At 39.4% G+C, this 21035-nt stretch overlaps 2 protein-coding genes and 1 long non-coding RNA gene across 8 annotated transcripts in view; 2 read left to right on the top strand and 1 right to left on the bottom strand.

Moving 5' to 3' along the window:
* LOC129033474 (ceruloplasmin-like) overlaps window positions 1–10219 on the top strand; it is a 47226-nt gene extending 37007 nt beyond the window's left edge. The window contains exons 18-19 of one of the 3 annotated variants that reach the window (XM_054482093.1): window positions 8290–8452; window positions 10070–10219. In XM_054482093.1, coding sequence (XP_054338068.1) covers window positions 8290–8452; window positions 10070–10074 — 168 coding nt within the window. In that variant the 3' untranslated portion in view covers window positions 10075–10219. Of the gene's footprint in view, window positions 1–982; window positions 1223–8289; window positions 8453–10069 lie in introns of those variants that run through there. The other 2 variants (XM_054482094.1, XM_054482095.2) reach the window with 2 other exon arrangements.
* A 2697-nt stretch (window positions 10220–12916) lies between these two features.
* Window positions 12917–19741, bottom strand: LOC129033094 (uncharacterized). 2 transcript variants are annotated; one of them, XR_008501540.1, is made up of 3 exons: window positions 19566–19741; window positions 13822–14201; window positions 12917–13188 (listed from the first exon to the last, which is right to left on the bottom strand). It is a non-coding gene; the product is annotated as an uncharacterized LOC129033094 (long non-coding RNA). The 2 variants fall into 2 exon arrangements; XR_008501541.2 differs by lacking the exon at window positions 19566–19741 and adding an exon at window positions 14870–15006.
* Window positions 17029–21035, top strand: part of CP (ceruloplasmin) — a 59240-nt gene continuing 55233 nt past the window's right edge. Inside the window, exon 1 of one of the 3 annotated variants that reach the window (XM_054481108.2) lies at window positions 17029–17517. In XM_054481108.2, coding sequence (XP_054337083.1) covers window positions 17372–17517 — 146 coding nt within the window. In that variant the 5' untranslated portion in view covers window positions 17029–17371. The remainder of the gene's footprint in view (window positions 17518–21035) is intronic. The other 2 variants (XM_054481110.2, XM_054481109.2) reach the window with 2 other exon arrangements.

Genomic DNA, 21035 nt, shown 5'->3' with positions numbered 1-21035 from the left:
TTAGCCTTTGGCCTCTCTTTCCTCCCCAGAGGGTAGGGGATGGGGCTGAAAGTCCCAATCCTCTAATCCTGCCCTGGTCTTTCTGGTGACCAATCCTCATTGTAAACCAAAAATAAAATTCTAAGCCCCCCAAACAATTGAAAAATTGAATAAAATTCTAAGTCCCCTCTAGACCAAGTGCATTCCTAAGTTAACCTGAAAAACTAATTCAGGCCATGATGGGAAGTGAGGGTTGGATATGCCTCATTATACTCTCCACCCTTTGGAATTCAGGCACAGCTGACCAGCATTAACATTAAAATGAAGACCTTAAGACTGATAGAACAGACTCTTTGTAGTAATAAGATACCAACATGACAGATAGCAGGCCCTAAAGGAAATCAAAGTATTTTACCCCAAAATATATTTCTTTGACATTTTTTGAAATGGCCCTGCAAATCTAACTCTTATGGGGAAAATCTACATTCTGTAGAGAATCCTCTTCCCTTTCCAGGTCTTTTTCCTGATCCAGGAGAGAATGAACTTAAAAGAGTCTGGCACTTTTTTTTTTTCTTTTTTTGAGACAGAGTCTCGCTCTGTCACCCAGGCTGGAATGCAGTGGCACGATCTCAGCTCACTGCAAGCTCTGCCTCCAGGGTTCATGCCATTCTCCTGCCTCAGCCTCCCAAGTAGCTGGGACTATGGGTGCCTGCCACCACACCTGGGTAATTTTTTGTATTTTTAGTAGAGACGGGGTTTCACCATGTTAGCCAGGATGGTCTTAATCTCCTGACCTCATAGTCTGCCCGCCTCAGCCTCCCAAAGTGCTAGGATTACAGGTGTGAGCCACCACGCCCAGCCTGACACTTTTTAAATCTGATAAGAAACATTTACAATCTATTCTCTCTGAAGCCTGCTACCTGGAGGCTTCATCTGCACTATACAAACCTTGGTCTCCACAACCCCTTATCTTAACCCAGACATTCCCTTCTATTGATTACAGGTCTTTAGATAAACTCTTTCAATCAATTGCCAATCAGGAAATCTTTGAATCTACCTATGACCTGGAAGCCTCACCTCCTCCAGTTGTCCCACCTTTCCAGACTGAACCAGTGTACATCTTATGTGTATGGATTGATGTCCTATTTCTCCCTAAAACATACAAAAACCAAGCTGTAGCTCAACCACCTTAGGAACAAGTTTTCAGGACTTCCTGAAACTGTATCATGGGCATGTCCTTAAGCTTGGCAAAATAAACTTCTACATTGACTGGGACCTGTCTCTATATCCCAGATATTCTGGTACATTGTCTCTGTTCTCATTCGTTTCAAAGAATTTATTGATTTCTGCCTTAATTTCATTATTTACCTAGGAGTCATTCAGGAGCAGGTTGTTCAATTTCCATGTAGTTGTGTGGTTTTGAGTGAATTTCTTTTTTTTTTTTTTTTTGAGACAGAGTCTCATTCTGTCGCCCAGGCTGGAGTGCAATGGTGCGATCTCGGCTCACTGCAAGCGCCGCCTCCTGGGTTCATGCCATTCTCCTGCCTCAGCCTCTCTAGTAGCTGGGACTACAGGTGCCAACCACCATGCCCGGCTAAATTTTTGTATTTTTAATAGAGACAGGGTTTCACTGTGTTAGCCAGGATGGTGTTGATCTCCTGACCTCATGATCTGCCTGCCTCAGCCTCCCAAAGTGCTGGGATTACAGGCGTGAGCCACTGCGCCCGGCTGGTTTTGAATGAATTTCTTAAAATGGATTTCTAATTTGATTGTGCTGTGGTCTGAGTGACTGTTTGTTGTGGTTTTAATTAGTTTTGCCTTTGCTAAGGAGTGTTTTACTTCTGATTATGTGATCAGTTTTAGAGTAAGTACCATGTGGCGATAAGAAGAATGAATATTCTTTTGTTGTTGGGTGGAGAGTTCTGTAGATATCTATCAGGTCCACTTGATCCAGAGCTGAGTTCAGGTCCTGAATATCTTTGTTAAGTTTCTGTCTTGATGGTCTGTCTAATATTGTCAGGAGGGGTTGTTAAAGTCTCCCACTATTATTGTGTGGAAGTTTAAGTCTTTTTGTAGGTCTCTGAGAACTTGCATGATGAATCTGGGTGCTCTGTATTGGGTGCAAATATATTTAGGATAGTTACTGCTTCTTGTTGAATTGAACCTTTTACCATTATGTAATCCCCTTCTTTGTCTTTGCTGGTTTAAAATCTGTTTTGTCAGAAACTAGGATTGCTTTTTTCTGTTTTCCATTTGCTTGGTAAATTTTCCTCCATCCTTTTATCTCAAGCCTATGGGTGTCACTGCATGTGAGATGGGTCTCTTGAAGACAGCATAGGGATGGGTCTCGGTTCTTTATCGAGCTTGCTATTCTGTCTCTTTACTGGGCCATTTAGCCCATTTACATTTAAGATTAGTATTGTTATGTGTGAATTTGATCCTGTCATCATAATGCTAGCTGGTTATTTTGCAGACTTGTTTATGTGGCTGCTTCATAAACCACTATATGGTTGCTTCATAGTGTCACTGGTCTCTGTACTTCACTGTGTTTTTATAGGAGCTGGTAACATTTTTGTCTTTCCATATTTAGTGCTTCCTTCAGGAGCTCTTGCAAAGCAGGGTGATGGTGACAAATTCCTTCTGCATTTGCTTGTCCGAAAAGAATCTTATTTTTCCTTCACTTATGAAGAAGCTTAGTTTGGCCAGATATGAAATTCTGGGTTGGAAATTCTTTTCTTTAAGAATGTTGAATATTGGCCCCCAATCTCTTCTGGATTGTAGGGTTTCCACTGAGAAGTCCACTGTTAGTCTGATGGGCTTCCCTTTGTAGGTGACCTGGCCTTTCTCTCTAGCTGCCCTTAACATTTTTTCTTTCATTTCAATCTTGGAGAATTTGATGATTATGTGTCTTGGGGTTGATCTTCTCATGGAGTATCTTACTGGGGTTCTCTGCATTTCCAGAATTTGAATGTTGCCATGTCTTGCTAGGTTGGGGAAGTTCTCCTGGATGATATCCTGAAGTATGTTTTCCAATTTGGTTCCATTCTCCCCATCTCTTTCAGGTATCCCAATCAGTCATAGGTTCAGTCTTTTTACATAATCCCATATTTCTCAAAAGTTTTGTTCATTCCTTTTTATTCTTTTTTCTCTCTTCTTGTCTGCCTGTCTTATTTCAGAAAGATAGTCTTCAGGCTCTGAGATTCTTTCCTCCGCTTGGTCTATTCTGCTATTGTTACTTGTGATTGCATTGTGAAGTTCTCGTGTTGTTTTTCAGCTCCATCAGGTCAGTTATGTTCCTCTCTAAACTGGCTATTCTGGTTATCAGTTCCTGTATTTTATCATGATTCTTATCATGATTCTTAGCTTCTTTGCATTGGGTTACAACATGCACCTTTAGCTCAGTGAAGTTTGTTATTACCCACCTTCTGAAGCCTACTTTTGTCAATTCAGCCATCTCAGCCTCAGCCCAGTTCTGTGCCCTTTTTGGAGAGGTGTTGTGGTCATTTGGAGTAGAAGCGGCACTCTGGCTTTTTGAGTGTTCAGCATTTTCATGTTGATTTTTTTCTTATCTTTGTGGGCTTATTTACCTTTGATCTCTGAGGTTGCTGACCTTTGAATGCGGCTTTCAAGGGGTCTCTTGTTGTTGTTGTTTTCTGTTTGTTTATTTTTAACAGTCAGGCCACTTTTCCATAGGGCTGCTGTGGTTTGCTGGGGGTCTGCTCCAGACCCTAGTTGCCTTAGTTTTTCCTGTACCTGGAGGTATCAACCGTGAAGGCTGCAAAACAGCAAAGATGGCAGCCTGATACTTCCTCTGGAAGCTCCATCTCAGAGGGGTACTACAACTGTTGCTGGCCCGAATGCTCCTGTAGGAGGTGTCTGGAGACCCCTGTTGCGAGGTCTTGCCCAGCCAGGAGGAACAGGATCAGGGACCTGCTTAAAGCAGCAGTCTAGCTGCTTTTTGGTAGGGCAGGAGTGCTGCATTGCAGGGGACCCTTCCTGGACTCTTCAGAGCCAGCAGGGTGGAATGGCTGAGTCGACTGAACTGCAGAGATGGCAGCTGCCCCTTTTCCTGGGAGTTCTGCCTCAGGGAGAGATCAGAGTTCTGTCTGTATAACCCTGGCTAGAGTTGCTGAAACCCCAGCAGAGGGGCCTTGTCCAGCAGGAGGAATGGATCAGGGTTCCACTTAAAGAAGCAATCTGGCCATACATGATCTGGCACAGCAACTGTGCTGTGTTGTAGGGGACCCCTCCTCATCTGGACTGCCTGTACTTTCCAGAGCTGGCAGGCTGAAACAGCTGAGTTGACGGAACCACAGAGATGGTGGCTGTCCTTCCCCCCAGGAATTTTGTGCTGTCTCAGGCAGTTTCCAACCTGTTGCCATTGGCTGGCTGGAATTCCAAGCCAGTGGGTCTTAACTTGTGAGGTGTCATGGAAGTGGAGCTTGCAGAACAATGCTGCTTGGCTCCTTGGATTCAGCCCCCTTTCTAGGGGAATGCATGGATGGATCTCCTGACTTGCCAGGATTCCTGGGGCCGGAGTATGTAAAACTTCTGGGTCTCTGTGTGTGACTCCACGGCTGCTCTGCTGAGTCCATACAGCTTTGTGTATGGTGCCCAAGGCCCTGGTGGCATGGGCTCATGAGGGGATCTCCTAATCCTCAGGTTGCAAAGATCCATGGGAGAAGCATGGTTTCCTGGGTGGGGTCACACAATCACTCACCGCTTTCTTTAGCTGGGGTTGGGAGTTCCTTTGGTTCCATGCCACTCCCACATGGGCTGTCGCCACACCCTGCTTTTCTTCATTCTCCACAGATCCGAGTGGTTTGCCTAGTCAGTCCCAATGCAAGAACCTGGATATTTCAGTTGAAGTTGCTGAATTCACTTTTTTCTTTCATTCCTCTCCATGAGCGCTGCAGACTACAGCTGCTTCTAATCGGCCATCTTGGCCCCTCCCCCATACTTCTTTACAATTGTTGTCATGACCACTTTTGACTCATTTCTTTATGATAAGGATTTTAAATTTTATCCTTCCTCTTTCAGTTTCCAAGTTTGTATCATTCATTAATGTTTACTTAAAGAGCTTTTTATTTCTTCATCCTAATTCCTTATATAAACATTAATGTATAATTTAGGATCAATTATATTCTCTGTGTTTCACACCTTAGACATTTAATCCAACCACTAGGCATTAGTACAGTTCATCTTTTCCACATGGATAAAAGTTTCAGATAAAGCTTTCCTGATTTCCTGATGTATTATGTTAATACCTTCTTTAATGCAGTGTCCATTGTAGAAATAAATTAGATAAGCATGCACCTCTTGGTTTGCACAGAGCCTTATTGGTGTGCTGCTTTATTTCCCACCATTTAATGAACAAATTTATTCCTGTTAAATTTATTTTTTGGCATAAAAACGCTTTATTATTGAGAATTTTATATAATAAACAGAATAATGTAACAAATCCCTATTACCCAAATCTAACCACTGTGACCCAACTACACTTTCATCTACACTCCCCATTTTTTTTAAACCAAAGGCCTACATATTAGGATTATTCACTTCATAACTGTTTGTATTAAAGACTTTTAAAATTGGGCCAAAAGAGGGCCGGGCGCGGTGGCTCACTCCTGTAATCTCAGCACTTTGGGAGACCAAGGCAGGCAGATCACGAGGTCAGGATATTGAGACCATCCTGGCTAACGCAGTGAAACCCCATCTCTACTAAAAATACAAAAAATTAGCCAGGCATGGTGGCAGGTGCCTGTAGTCCCAACTACTTGGGAGGCTGAGGCAGGAAAATCGCTTAAACCCAGGAGGTGGAAGTTGCAGTGAGCCCAGATCATGCCACTGCACTGTAGCCTGGGCGACAGAGCGAGATTCTGTAAAAAAAAAAAAAAAAAAAAAAAAAAAAAAAAAAAAATTGGGCCAAAATCTGGTCATCATGTTTTATAGTTTATCTGATGTCAAATATAATAGTTCAGTCCAGCAAATGCCTCTAACATGCCTAGAACCATGCTAAGTGTTGCATGGAGCTGAAAGGAAATCAGAATTGTTTTTCAGGGACAATTGCAGGGAAATTATATGAAGCATTAACAAAATAAGGAACTTTCCTACAGGCAGGAAGTGATAGAAGTTGGATTTAAACCCTGGCTCTCACTCTGGAGTCTGAACTCTTTAGTGCTTCACAAAACTGCCTCCCTTAAGTATAATCCTATTTGTACCACAGAGCCTAGTATCACCGGCTCTCAACTTTAACCACTCACTCTAAACGCATTGCAGGAGATATCTAGCCTCCCACCTTGAGGCAGAATGTTATCACAGCAGCATCTATGCAGACATCGTGCTCCACTCCCTGAAACTCCTGGGGGCAGCGAAGCAGCCCTCTGTGGTTACTAACCTAGTTCTGGGACAAGCCAGCCAATCAGAGCTTGTTTCCTAAAGCTACAGTCTTCCTGGGTGCCAGGGCTCCAGGTATATTTTCCACATTTACTGGTGCTTTGGACATTGTCAATGTGTGGTTAAATTTTTTTCATACTGTTCTCTACATTTTTCTGATGTCCAAAAAGTGTATTCTATGTCATCTGTATTATTTCTATTTTAGTCGTAAAATTAATGTTCCTAAATAACAATGGCTTGAGCTCCAACTCTGCCTCTAGTAAGAAACAGCTCAGTCTTCCTCCTGTCTGCCTTCCGATATCTGCAGGGAGTCTTGAGAGCTTAAATGTCTTCTATTCACCCCAACTCTAACTTCCTGCTTCTGCTCATCTCCCTTGCCTCTCAACTCCTGTAGGTGGTGTTTTTTCATATCTGTGTGCAATTCCCAACATGGAGCACATCCCATTTCCTTTGGTACTCTTAAGCAACCACAAAATCAAGGCCATTGTGAGTTACAGACTTTTAGTGAAAGAGTGGGGATAAACGAAGTTTTTTTTTCAGTACTACATAATGAAAGCACTTACCATTTGACATTAGATGCCCCACCCCCAATTACCCTTTCACCATGCATCACTGAGAGACTCTAGCTCGTTTGCCTTTTACTCTCACCCTCAGGACTTGTTTCTCCACATTTTTCCTCTCTAGACTCTCTGACATCCCTTCTCTCCTGAAATTATTCAGAACTCTTGAGCTGCAGTTCCCCAATCCACTCCCACCACCATCCTCCAAATACTTCCCATTTTATTTTGTAGAGCAATTCACCTTCCTTTTAGTCTCTTCCAATCCACCCGGACTAGGCCCTAGGACTTCATACCTAAAACTCTAAGCAGCCTACAGAGGTAGTTTCCTAAACATTGGGTTCTCTGCTTAGGAGAGAAATTAGCTAAAAAGTGCCCTCAGCCATCAGCCCTCAGGCCCAATCTCCAGAAGGCAGACTTGGTTGCAGATGCCAAGGGAGCTCCTCCTCCCTTCTCCTCCCTCTCCCCTTCTCTTTCCTGTAACAATGAGTTTTTCTGATTAGCTGCATCTCAAGAATGACAATCCTTCACATGAACATGTTATGTCACATCAACGTAACATCCCAAGTTAGAAATGTGTCAGTTAGAACCTTTGGGATTTGAGACTAGAAGTTCTCTGAAATCTAGAACGCTTGGTCATGTGAGACATTGGCAAGTTTCTAACACCAATACTAACTATGAGTAACCCTTGTAGAGTGAAACATCTTCTTTGCATTCTATCTAATGCCAGAATGTTCTGGGTCTTAGTTCTCCTCCAAAGCCTCAAGTGTACTCAGAGAAGAGAACAAAATAGCTTTAATAGCTTAATGCTTTCCTTTCCTTTCCCTCTTCCCTTCCCTTTTTTCTCCCTCCCCTCCCCTCCCCTCCCCTCCCCTCCCCTCCCCTCTTTTCTCTTGCCCTCCGCTCCCTTCCCCTCCCCTTCCCTTCCCTTTCCTTTCCCTTTTCAGATGGGATCTTGCTCTGTCACCCAGGCTGGAATACTAGAGTGCAGTGGCATGATCACAGTTTACTGTAGCCTTGAACTGGGCTCAAGCAATCCTTCCACCTCAGCCTCCCAGGTAGCTGGGACTACTGGCACACACCACTGCCTGGCTAATTTTTAAAATATATTTTTTTTAAGAGATGAGGAGCTTGCTATGTTGCTTAGGCTGGTCTTGAACTCCTGAGCTCAAGTCATCCTCCCCTGCCGCCCAGGCCTCCCAAGTAGCGGGTTACAGACATAAGCCACTCTGCCCAGCCCAGCACCTAATGCTTTCTAATTGTCACCTAATTAGATATATTAGAATTTGGGAATTAAAGCAAGTGGTAAGTGATATCTTTTATAAGCCATGTAATGCTGTTTAATCTCCTTGTTAAGAATTGGGGAGTGTATCGATCTGATGTTTATGACCTTCCTCCTGGGGTCTATCAAACTGTAAAAATGTATCCAAGAGATGTTGGAACCTGGTTATTTCATTGCCATGTTTTTGAGCACATTGGTGCTGGAATGGAAAGCACTTACACTGTACTTGAAAGAAAAGGTAAGATCCATTGGCTAAATTAACTAGAAGTGATATTTAAACAAATGCAGTGTTTATGTAAGGATATTTAATGCATTGTACATTCATATAATGTGATGTGCCATTCATTCATTCAAAGATTACTATTTTGAGATGACCGAGTTACTCTAGTTTTATTTTCTTTGTAAAACTCAGATAACTTTTCATGATCTGATAAAATATACTCTAGAGTTAAATGTAATTTCCAGATTCACATAAGATATACATATAAGGTATAAACAGACAATTCATAGAAGATCAAAAACAAATATCTTTTGAACCTATGAAAATACCCAAACTTGCCAATAATCAAATCACTTCAAAATCACATTTAAGCAACAATAAAATCCCTTTTTGAGTATATTTTGGCAAATATTTATCTATTTTTAATGATAGCATCAATAACAGTGTGGTGAGATAGGGTGCATTGCATATACTTTGATGGATGTGTAAATTGGTTCTGCAGATCTTGCAGGAACCTAAATCATAATCCCCATATTTTGACTCAGTATTTCCACCTGGCATTTGATCTCAGAAAATTATCAACAAGGCAGAAAAATATGTATCACCACATTATTTTATGCTAATGGAAAACTGAAAACAAGCAAATGATATACTGTAATGTGTGTAAAAAACTGCAACATATCATCTAAAATATCCAACTTTAAAAATCATGTCTTAAAATTTTTAATGAGTAAATGCTTATAATACCATATTGGGTGGCAAAAAAAGCAGTCTACAAAATAGTATCTGAAATATATATATGAAGACTGAATAGAAATTTATGAGATGTTACTGACGACTCTCTCTAGGTAGTGAAATTATTAGTGTGATTTATTAAGAAAATAATAAGAAGATATTTATTAAGAAATAATAAATCTCACTAGTAATCTGTTTCTTCCAAGGTTTCTGTAAAGTTTAAATTACTTTCAAAATTAGGAAAACTATTGAACATATATATCGTACACTATTTAAAACATACCATGCAGCTCTCAAGTTATGTGAATATTTTCCCTGTGGGGCTCCTTGCAGGGCCGATGGAGCAGAGCCTCTGAAGCAGAGAAAAGAGAGTCTGCATGAACAGTTTCTCAGAATCTTCTCTCAATATCAGGACTACGTTTGTCAACAAAACCAAAAACTGATTAGCCACCAATATAATTTTTACCTACAACATCCTATTAATGTCAATAATATCATTATTGATACAATTCTAATAATCATTACCCTTATTCCTATCAGTGTTCATGCACATTCTTAGTAAAAGAGACTTTGGTGCACTGTCCATAAAATAAATCCCCCATTGCTAACATTCTTTCTTTGGGAAAGTAGATTTTGCATTTCAAAGAATATAAAGTCAAATTTGATTGGATTTACAGGTCATCTGTTCCCATCGAAGGGTGATATTGATGTTGCTATTAATTTAATAAGTAAACTTTTTGTGGCAAAAGTGATGGTAGTTATTTTAAGGATGTTCCTAAGACTAATATAAATTTTGTATTTAGTCCTTAAATGTATGTAATCATTTTAGCTTAGTATTTTAACTTAGAACTGCATGCTATTATATAATATTACCTATTTTTGAAAATTCCTTTTCTACAGCATAAATATTTGATATGATATGAATATTGACAAGCTTACAAGCCAAGGTAAAGCTGCCAAAGAAGGAAAACTCCAGGGACCAAGGAGTCTGGGAGGAACCAGCTAAAGACTTTCATGACAATGTACCAGGAAAACTAGTTTGAAATAAAAGTTTTCTTAGTAAATTTTTTGTGAGAGCTGCTTCTTGTTTTCATAAATTGACCCTGAAGTGGTGTCTGTATTGTGCCTGTGAGTGATGTAATAAGGCTTTTAACAAATGCAGTGGGGGTAGGTAGGAGAGACAAAGAGAGCAATAGCAAAGTCTTGCTCAGTTATAAAAAGTACCAAATGTATGCAACCCAAGACTTTACCATAGACTGCAACATTTGTAAAACTTTAAAAAATGAAATTCTTATAGCATGAGTAACCATTTAAATCAATCTTTGAAATGTAAATCTATATATTATATTGCGCCTTAGGATTGGAAGATGATAGATTACAGAATATATAATTTTCAGTTTTCCAGAACAAAAAAAAAAAGGGGTGGGGGGGACTCAAGCTCTGAGCTTGTATCTGGCAGTACTAACCAGTTAGGATGTGTTCTATAAGCAACAGAAAACCCAGCTAAGAGAGAATTATCAGTGCTATTTGTTTTATATAATAAAAAAATTTTGGAGATAAGTGGCTGCTAGGATTGGTTTAGCAATTTTTTAAGACAGAATCTCACTCTGTTGCCCAGGCTGGAGTGCATTGACACGATCTTGCCTCACCGTAACCTCCACCTCCCTGGTTCAAGCAATTCTCCTGCCTTAGCCTCCCCAGTAGCTGGGACTACAGGCCTGCACCACCACACCTGGCTAATTTTTGTATTTTTAGTAGAGACAGGGTTTCACCTTGTTGGCCAGGCTGGTCTTGAACTCCTGGCCTCAAGTGATCCACCCACCTCGGCCTCCCAAAGTGCTGGGGTTACAGGCATGAGCCACTGTACCCAGCCTGGCTTAGCAATTTGATGATATGAGGGCCAGTGTCTTTAATTCTCTTGGCCTTTTCCTCATAATTGTTGCCTCACAGTCGCAAAATGGTTGCTGCCGCTCCACATATTACATCCACATTGAAGGCAGAGAAGATGGAAAAAGGGGAAGCATCAGTCACACCTGAGGAGACACCAGCCAATTTCTGCCTTTGTCTTATTGGTCAAAACCATTATTATCTGGCTACTCCTAACTGCAAAGGAGACTGGAAAAGAACTTTTGTAGCCTCTATCACGAAAGGAACAAGGGAGACTGGGTTAGAAATGTCTTGTGGGTTGGCTAACAGCCTTTGCTTTAGACAGTAAGTAAGAACACTTGAAATCAGAGCTTGGTTAAACAAAAGAGTTCATGTTTTTACTCTCTAGCTTCTTAGCTGTGTAGGCGGTACATGAAAACCTGGAGTGTAATCAAGCAAATTCCTGACATTATATCATTTCACTCCAAAATACTCCAATATGTATCTCCAGCATAAAAAAACTTTAAACAAGTAATATAGTGGCCAGGTGTAACCCCAGCACTTTGGGAAGCTGAGGCAGGCGGATCACAAGGTCCAGAGGTGGAGATCATCCTGGCCAACGTGGTGAAACCTCGTCTCTACTAAAAATATAAAATTTAGCCAGGCGTGGTGGAGCATGCCTGTAGTACCAGCTACTCAGGAGGCTGAGGCAGGAGAATCACTTGAACCCAGGAGGCAGAGGCTGCAGTGAACTGAGATCACACCACTGCACTCCAGCCTGGCAACAGAGCAAGACTCTGTCTCAAAAAAAAAAATAATAATAATATAGTAATAATGCTATTATGACATCAGACAACATTAGCAATAATACCTCATTATTTGATATTAAAACTATTAAGAACTTATGAAATATGGGTGCAACTAACTCCTTCCATAGAAACATTCAAGTCTGAGACTTTCAAAGGTGCTGATAAAACTAGAACATTCTTTAAGAAACTGCAAAAGATATTGCCCAAATTTCACCAAGAATAATGTTTAATTAATTCATTCATTCTTTTAAGAATGCAGTTCCAAACTTTGACTTATCAGGTGGGCAAAGTATGATTTAGTAAATGGATTTGAATGGAAGGGTAGTAATCTGTATGAATTCTTAACAGAAGAGAGTCAAAGACTAAGAATGTGTCAATGGAATGTCCCCTGCACAGCTGTTGGAAGGTCCTCTTATTCTAATAATAAGTAGCCAGTATTTAGACAGAAATCATGTTAATTTTTAAAATGTCAAAGAAAAAAGAAAAGAAACATGCTTTAACAGTGTCTTCCCTTTTGCGTACGAGATCATGTCCTCTGCAGGGACATGGATGGAACCGGAAGCCATTATCCTCAGCAAACTAATGCAGGAGTAGAAAAACAAGCACCGCATGCTCTCCCTTATAAGTGGGAGCTGAACAATGAAAATACATGGGCACAGGGAGGGGAACAACACATACTGGGGCATGTCGGGGGGTGGGGGAGGGGCAGGGAGAGCATTGGGAAAGATAGGTAATGCATGCTGGGCTTAATACCTAGGTGATGGGTTGATAGGTGCAGCAAACCACCATGGCACACGTTTACCTATGTAACACACCTGCACATCCTGCACATGTACCCCAGAACTTAAAGTAAAAATTAAAATTAATTTACAAAAAAGAATATCTACCCTTTTGCTCAAACTCTATACTTATGAATGAAACTGTGTTCCATAATACAATTTTCTGAGTGAATCTATAAACAAGGAGGGAATGCCTCTAAATTGAAAAAAAAAATAATATAAATTAAGTCTATTATACTTTAATTTTACATGAATTATTTAACTTTATTAATGAATATTGATTTATTCTCCAAGTTATTTACAATCAATCAGACCCTTTAAACCCAGTCACCTTTAAGTAAACTGACAAAATGAAGGTCTGGAATCTACCAAGTGACAACCCCAACCCAGGCAAACTCCTTCCAGAGTGCAGAGAGAATGGGAAGCCCGGCCTGGTGCTTCTCTGGTGCTTTGCCACATGGCCCTCTGTAGCGTGCTGTGTCTTCTGCTTCCAGGGGCACCATCATGAGTAGCAGTAAACTTTTCTCTCAATGGCATTGGCCTCTCAGAATTGTCACTCAGTCACCTTTTGTAAATTAAGACCAGGACACAAATCAGAGTGTTAAGAGCTATGCAGTGTATATAACCCTCACATTGTGTCAAAACAAGAGAAAATGGGCCAGGGGTGTTATGAGAGGAGAGCGTTTCAAGAAAGTCATGCATTAAATTTCTATGTAGTCAAAGTAGTGAATTAAGTTATTCCTTTAAAAAGGGTTGTTCTTTAATCTTTTTAAAAATTATAGTTATATTATTGTGGTTCTATTTCATTTTTGATAAATCACATGCTTTGATTTCTATAACAGTCAAGGTAGTGAGAGAGCAAGAATAAAGGATTCAGCTAAATTCTTATGCCATTTTTTTTTTTAAGTCTCTTTCCCATAGTACTACCGTATGTTAAGGCTTTCTGTATGTTAGAGTCTGGACTTTCTCTCTTCCCTTGCCTGAGACCATTTTACATCCCAGGAGCTGATGAATAGGGCCGTGACCCATTAATGGGCAGCCAAAGGGGGATGGTGGCATGACTGAAGACCTATCTGAGAGATCATTTCCTGAACAGTCATGACCTGACCGATAGGGGAGAATAGGATCAGCAGTGCTCACACTGTGCTAGGGCAAGTCAGTGTACTCATTAGCAAAGTCTGTACGTGACCACACTCACCTCTAAAATTCCAGAGTTACACAATTTCCTGTGAAAAAGAAAGCAGCGTGGTTATCTGTCCGATTGGTCATAGTCAGAGTGACCTGCTATTTTGTACTTAGAGTCTCCTGCTGTCACAAAGTGAAGGACAGTTCTCGATGATTTCCTAATAATTCTGCTGGCATGGAGTAGGGGTTAAGAGCCAGTTCTCAAGGGTCAGCAAAAAATGAAACTAGAAGGTATACACGGGAATAGTGGCAGTAAAGAGAGATCGCATTGTGCCAGACAGAAATAAACAGAAGGGTTATTCTGTAAAGGAGGCTGCTTCCTTGACGTTAGCCACTCACAGTCTCAGAATCATGATTGCCAAATGCAGATAAGATTCACCCAGTCCAGAAATCCTTAAGACGACAAAAAAAGAAAATGTGGAAAATGATTAGAACTTCTGCTACATAACTGTACTCAGGTTACTAAGCTGTTAACTTAGACATATACTAGTTGTTTATAACAAAGACATACCCTGGGATTCTGAGGTAAAAACCTTTTGACAAGCACAGCTAAGAGGACAGGCTGTTTGGCAGTCTAGATTCCTCTCTTTCTTGCAATGCTCTAAGTTTCCTAGGCTTCTTCTGGTGCCCCTCTGCTCCTTCTTGTCTAACTCCAGTCTGTGCTGTTGTGGTGCATTTCTTGAATGCAGAAAACTCTCAACTGGAACATTATCCAAAGTTCATTTTTAAGTACTGTCTCTGGAATCGCTGTAATGAAGTTTGCAGTGCAAAATGACTCTGCCAATGGCTGAGCTTATTAGCTCCCAGTGCCTTCTCCCTCCTATTTATTTTTACTTTTTATTTATTTATTATTTATGTATTTTTTATTTTTTGAGACAGAGTCTTGTTCTGTCACCCAGGCGAGAGTGCAATGGCGCAATCTCGGCTCACCGCAAGTTCCACCTCCCGGGTTCACGCCATTCTCCTGCCTCAGCCTCCCGAGTAGCTGGGACTACAGGTGCCCGCCACCACGCCCAGCTAATTTTTTTTTTCTTGTATTTTTAGTAGAGATGGGGTCTCACCATGTTAGCCAGGGTGGTCTCGATCTCCTGACCTCGTGATCCACCTGCCTCGGCCTCCCAAAGTGCTGGGATTACAGGCGTGAGCCACTCCGCCCGGCCCCTCTCCCTCCTATTTAAGTAGTCCTAAGGCTCAGAGAATTCTCCCCGCTTCCTGCCACATGCCTTTTGATGAGAAGAGTAACTACCACAAAACAGAACAGAAATATGGACTGCATGACCTTTTTTGCATTACACCGTAAAACGTTCACAAGAGCACCGGTCACAGTGTTACTGTTTAACCATTTCATTTCACCACCAATATGAGGGGTGTGCTATGCATACATTCTGGAACCCTCAGCAACTATTTGAACAGGTTTGTTTGTTGGATGGTTGGTTGGTACGATTTGCTGAAACAAGTGACTCTGGGCATTGTTACTGTGCTCTGATCAACATCTGTCCATCCACAAGATTGGGGCTGAGTTTGAGCACTGAGTGAAAAGTGAAAAGCAAATGGCTGAGACAGTTGTTGGTTCACATCATGGCTTCATGCCAATTAGAAAAAAAACTGTCCTCCTTCCTGTGCCCTGGGGAGGATAAACGGCTGAAAGATGCCCCCTGTCTGTGTGGACCATTAGGGGAAAAGCAGCTTCTTGCAAGGAACAGGGTATGGCCAGTGGCATCTGAGCAAGATTTTAGTCTTTTGTCAGTCCTCTCAGTGGACATGACGGCACAATTGTTCAAGGCAGTCCTAGAAGGAGGCCTTGGGGCATCCTGGGCAACATGATTCAGTTTTCTGTACCAAGCCATTTAGTTAAGATTATTACCAGCTGGTGAGAGAAGCTCCTCCACTGTCTGCCTTAACATAGGTCATTTCAATTAACCTGAGATTTTCAGATGAGGAAACTGAAGCTGGGCTTGACGTATCTTACTTGAGGTCATTTGGTAGCATCAGATTTTGATCTTCACCCTGCTGTTTTCCCTAGCACTCCTTATTCTCCTTCTCTGCTTTATTTTTCTCCATAGCACTCACCACTAATATTGTGTATTTCATTTTTCATTTTTATATTTTCAGTTTCCCCAAGTAGAATGTAAGTTGCATCATGGTAGGTGTTTTGTTCTCTGCTCTATTCCCAGTGAGTAGAACAGAACTTCGCTCATTCAATAATATTTTCTAAATGAAGGAATTGTTCAAATATCGCATGCTTTCTTCTACACCAATCTATTTCAACAAGTGGCCTTTAGCAAATACACAATGTTTTGAGGTATTTGAGAGAAAAAAAATTATACTAACACAAAGTGTCAACTGTTATCAGGATTTTCTTCAGCTAAAAAAAAAAAAGCCACTTCATACTTTTAGACATATACTTCCTGACTAAAAACAGGGTTTTAAGAAAAAGTCTTCCACCTTAAAATTCACATCCACTTCAAAGAGAGAAGTTTCAGTCTAATAATAAACTGGGGTACTTTCTATTTACTAAGACTAATCTTTGCCTCTGAAGACAGGTTTAGTTATGGTTTGTTTATTTGATGATTAAAACAAAGTTATTAGCCCCTGTTAGGCTCTGCTAGTTATTTGCATATAGCAATACAGAATGATCTGGTAAAGTTTTTATGCAGATGTGGTCCAAGCTCATAAAATAGATAAGTTCTTCCAAATTAAATTCTTATTTTTGTTTACTTAAATTTGGCATGCTAGATATCATGTTTCATATCATAAAGCTGCAATTAATCATTTGTTAGACTTTTAGAAATAGTCATGCACCACATAATAATGTTTCAGTCAATGACAAACTGCATATGTGATGGTGGTCCCATAAGATTATAATAACATATTTTTACGGTACCTTTTCTATGTTTACATATGTATAGATACACAAATACCATTGTGTTACAATTGTCTACAGCATTCAGCATAGTTATATACTGTACAGGTTTGTAGCCTAGAAGCAATATGTTATACCATATAGCCTAGATGTATAGTAGGCTGTGTCATCTAAGTTTGTGTAAGTACACTCTATGATAGTCACACAATGACAAAATAGCCTAACAATGCATTTCTCAGAATGTATCCCTGTCATTAAGAACGACTGTAGTAAAAAGCTACATGTTTTGATTCATTTTACATCATCCTTATCTTGATTTACTAAAAGTGCACTGTTTGCAGGACGCTGTGCTGCGACATATTGTCAGAGGAACAAAGGGAGCATTTAGACACGTTCTCTGCCCTCCTGGAATTTACATGATGAATGGAAAAACGCGCAGAGTTATGCACACCCTAATGCCTCCAACAATAACTGTTGACTTTTTATTTTCAGTCAGAGAAGCCTGGCAACCAAGAACTGTTTTTTTGGTGGTTTACGAGAACTTAACTGAATTGGAAAATATTTGCTTTAATGAAACAATTTACTCTTGTGCAACACTAAATTGTGTCAATCAAGCAAATAAGGAAGAAAGTCTTATTTATAAAATTGCCTGCTCCTGATTTTACTTCATTTCTTCTCAGACTCCAAGAAGAGGAAAAAAATGAAGATTTTGATACTTGGTATTTTTCTGTTTTTCTATAGTACCCCAGCCTGGGCGAAAGAAAAGCATTATTACATTGGAATTATTGAAACGACTTGGGATTATGCCTCTGACCATGGGGAAAAGAAACTTATTTCTGTTGACACGTAAGTCACTCTTTTTATTGTTTATAGACCAACATTTTAAATTATTTTTAAAGAATAGAGCCAATAAGATGAAATATTTTTAAAATTTCTTATATACAGAAACTGCAAAATGTGGGCTTGAAACCCAGGACACTTGAATCAATCTCCTTTATATTCCTGTATATTTTTTATTTGGTGGACTACCTTGCTTCTTTCCTGTTGTTCCTGGGGATCTGTGTTCACCTCTTATTACCTCCCATGGTCATTACTGCATCTCCGATTAGGATTCTGTCTTTTTGTCTGTTTATGCAGAAATTCTTTAATTTAAACAATTACTGTATAAAATGTTATGTTTATTACACCATTTAATGGTTATTCATGATAGGGATAAAATTTTTTTATATCTTTCAAAACATCACTTATAGAAATAAAATACAATTTTAGCAAATATGATCCTGCCTGATATTTATTGAGAGACTCCAGACAGTTAAGTAAGTTAATCTTTCACAGCTTCAGGGTCCTAATTTGTAAAATGAGGATAATAAGCATAGCTCATAGGGTTATTTAAAGAGCGGGTGCGTGTAAAGCTTTTAGTACAATGCTTGGCACATATGTGCATAAAAAAATGTCAGGCACTTATTAGGATGGTCCTCAAAAAGCTCCATGTAATGTAAATGTCTTCATATTTCAGTTGGAAAATCCCCTTATTGAAAGCAATATTCACTACACAGTAAAACAAAAAAAGTTTAGTTCTCCTTGAAGTTTTTTTGTGCAGAAGTTTATCTATACTGAGGTCTTCACTTTTAATGATGTTAATTAAACATTAACCACCAAATGGGAACTTGGAATTCAAAATCAATATTCACTACATTAAAATGTATTTCGGTGGTAATAAAACACAAACAAGCCCAATGACCATCAGCTGCCAAGATTATATCTTTAAAAAATAGCTAAATAAGGATGCCAAAGTTTGTAATTATTGAATCTTATTGATGAGTATATACTATTTTCTTTAACATTATGTACAGTTGAAATTTTTCACCATAAAAATAAATACATAACTGATACTAATATCCAATTATTATATTATGAATTTAATAATACACAGTAAGGAAAGTTTCTGACCTGAAGATAAGTGGTTGTAAATAAAACTATACATCTTGTAATTATTTCTTTTTTTAACCTGGTTTTAAGATGGTATTATCTTCTAAGGAATATGACATATTTTTACAGCTTCACCAAAAACATTATTTTGCATGGATTCAGTATTTTCTTGATTAAATATAATATAAATCATATGTGGTTTTTATTTCCAAGGAAAAAGTCAGACACATTAAAAAAATAAAAATACTATCCTTCTCCATGCCCCACTCACCACCATTCTGCCATTGTTCATGATCAAAAATCAAAACAGCTTTATCAGGCATAAAGTAAGCGCAAGACATTGCCCTGACTATGCTTCAAAAAAAAAAAAAAAATCTTTAATTCTAAAAATCAGGGAGTAGAAGAGTGAAGGAGTTTGTTTAGAATTTGGTGAATGGGGGTGGAGGAAATTCCTTTGTTTTTAATTACTCCCGTGGCCTGTCTGTGCCAGGGAAGCTATCCAATGAGTATAAACTTGTTTACCCCACTGTGACTATATTAATCTCTTCTTATGCTGCTAATAGAGACATACTCAAGACTGAGTAATTTATAAAGAAAGAGAGGTTTAATGGACTCACAGTTCCACATGATTGGGGAGGCCTCACAATCATGGTGGAAGGCAAAGGAGGAGCAAAGGCATGTCTTACATTGCAAACTTTCCCACACCTTCCTGTCTTCTGAGCCCTCCAAGTCTCTAGGAAGTTCCAAACTTTCCCACATTTTGCTATCTTCTTCTGAGCCCTTCAAACTATTCCAGCCTCTGCCTGCTACCCAATTCCAAAGTCAACTTTCACATTTTTAGGTACCTTTACAGTAGTGCCCCACTCCAGGTACCAATTTACTGTATTAGTCTGTTCTTACACTGCTAATAAAGACATACTCAAGACTGGGTAATTTATAAAGAAAAAGAGGTTTAGTGGACTCACATTTCCACATGGCTGGGAAGGCCTCACAATCATGGCAGAAGGCAAAGGAGGAGCAAAGGCACGTCTTACATGGCAGCAGCCAAGAGAGAGCTTGTGCAGGGGAACTCTTATTTATAAAACCATCAGATCTCATAAGACTTACTCACTACCACGAGAACAATATGGGGAAAACCACATCCATGATTCAGTTATCTCCACCTGGCCCCACCCTTGACATGTGGGGATTATTACAATTCAAGGTGAGATTTGGTGGGGACACAGCCAAACCATATCAGTTACTTAAAAAGTATACTTAATAGCAATACTTAAACCTCCTTAAAAGGAAAAATGGAGCATCTTCTAGTTGCAAAGTCCACCTCTCTTTTTGTTATTGTCCTGTGACTTTAACATCTCCTTTGGCTTCAACAATATGCTACAGTTGTGCAAACCCTAGGTGGGACTGCTTTTTCTGTGATTTTTTTCCCCCATATATCTTACCAGTGAATTTTGAATACAGCTTCAGCAATTTTGCCAATACTATGCTAAACTTTTTGCATAGATGTGTGCAGATAGCAACCTTTTGGTCCCTTCTTTGTCCCAGATTTGCAGCATGTTTAGCCCAGTCAGTGAAGGATGATGGAGTATCACAAGACATGGTTGGCACTCCTTATCGTGTGATGACTAAAAAGGAGTGGAAATAAATGGGCTGAAGAATAAGATGTGAAAGAGTGTAATATGAATTTTAGGTAAAGAATCGAGTTTAAGCTGAATGTTGATCTTGAAGGTCTGGGATGATGAACAGGAAAATATGCATTGAGAGTACTAGTATATGCATATGCAAGTACTAGTGCATGGTCACTAGTACCTAGAATATCGGAGACACTAAATAAATATTTCTTAATAAGTTTAAATGAGTAAATAAAAGATACATAGGAAGATAGGAAAAATCATAGACTGTATTGTAGAAACTTTTCCTTGCTCCTCATGTGGAGAGATACATGCTATAGAACAAATTAGGCAACAGAATAAAATAGAAAATCACCTTAGGGGATTATATGCAGGGTTAGTGCAACAGAAAACATTGGCAGATATTAAAAGAGAAAAATGTATAGGTTTTTGGGGGGACTAAAAAAATAAAGTTTACTTCTCTGGTGTTAATGTCAATAATATTTATTTCTAAAAGAGTGAAGTGGAAAATAATTTCCTTATACTCAGTACTGCCATTTACTTGGGTCAGTGCCTTATCTGTCACTTCAACACATCAATAAGTAGTTAAAGACTTTATAAGACATAATTCCTGATCCTAAGTTATATATATTCAAATTAAAATAAATGACATACATGTAAAAACAATTAGTAAACACAATAGTGTGTTCTGGGTCGATAGTAGGCATTAGTTAATTATTTACTGAATTAATTTACTATATAATAGCAAAAATTATAGTAATTCTGTTATCTTCAGATTACTTGTTTTTCTGATGACCTCTAGGA

This window comes from Pongo pygmaeus, chromosome 2 (assembly GCF_028885625.2).
Source record: "Pongo pygmaeus isolate AG05252 chromosome 2, NHGRI_mPonPyg2-v2.0_pri, whole genome shotgun sequence".
Classification (NCBI taxonomy): Eukaryota; Metazoa; Chordata; class Mammalia; order Primates; family Hominidae; genus Pongo; species Pongo pygmaeus.
This window is presented reverse-complemented; position numbering and strand designations above follow the sequence as displayed.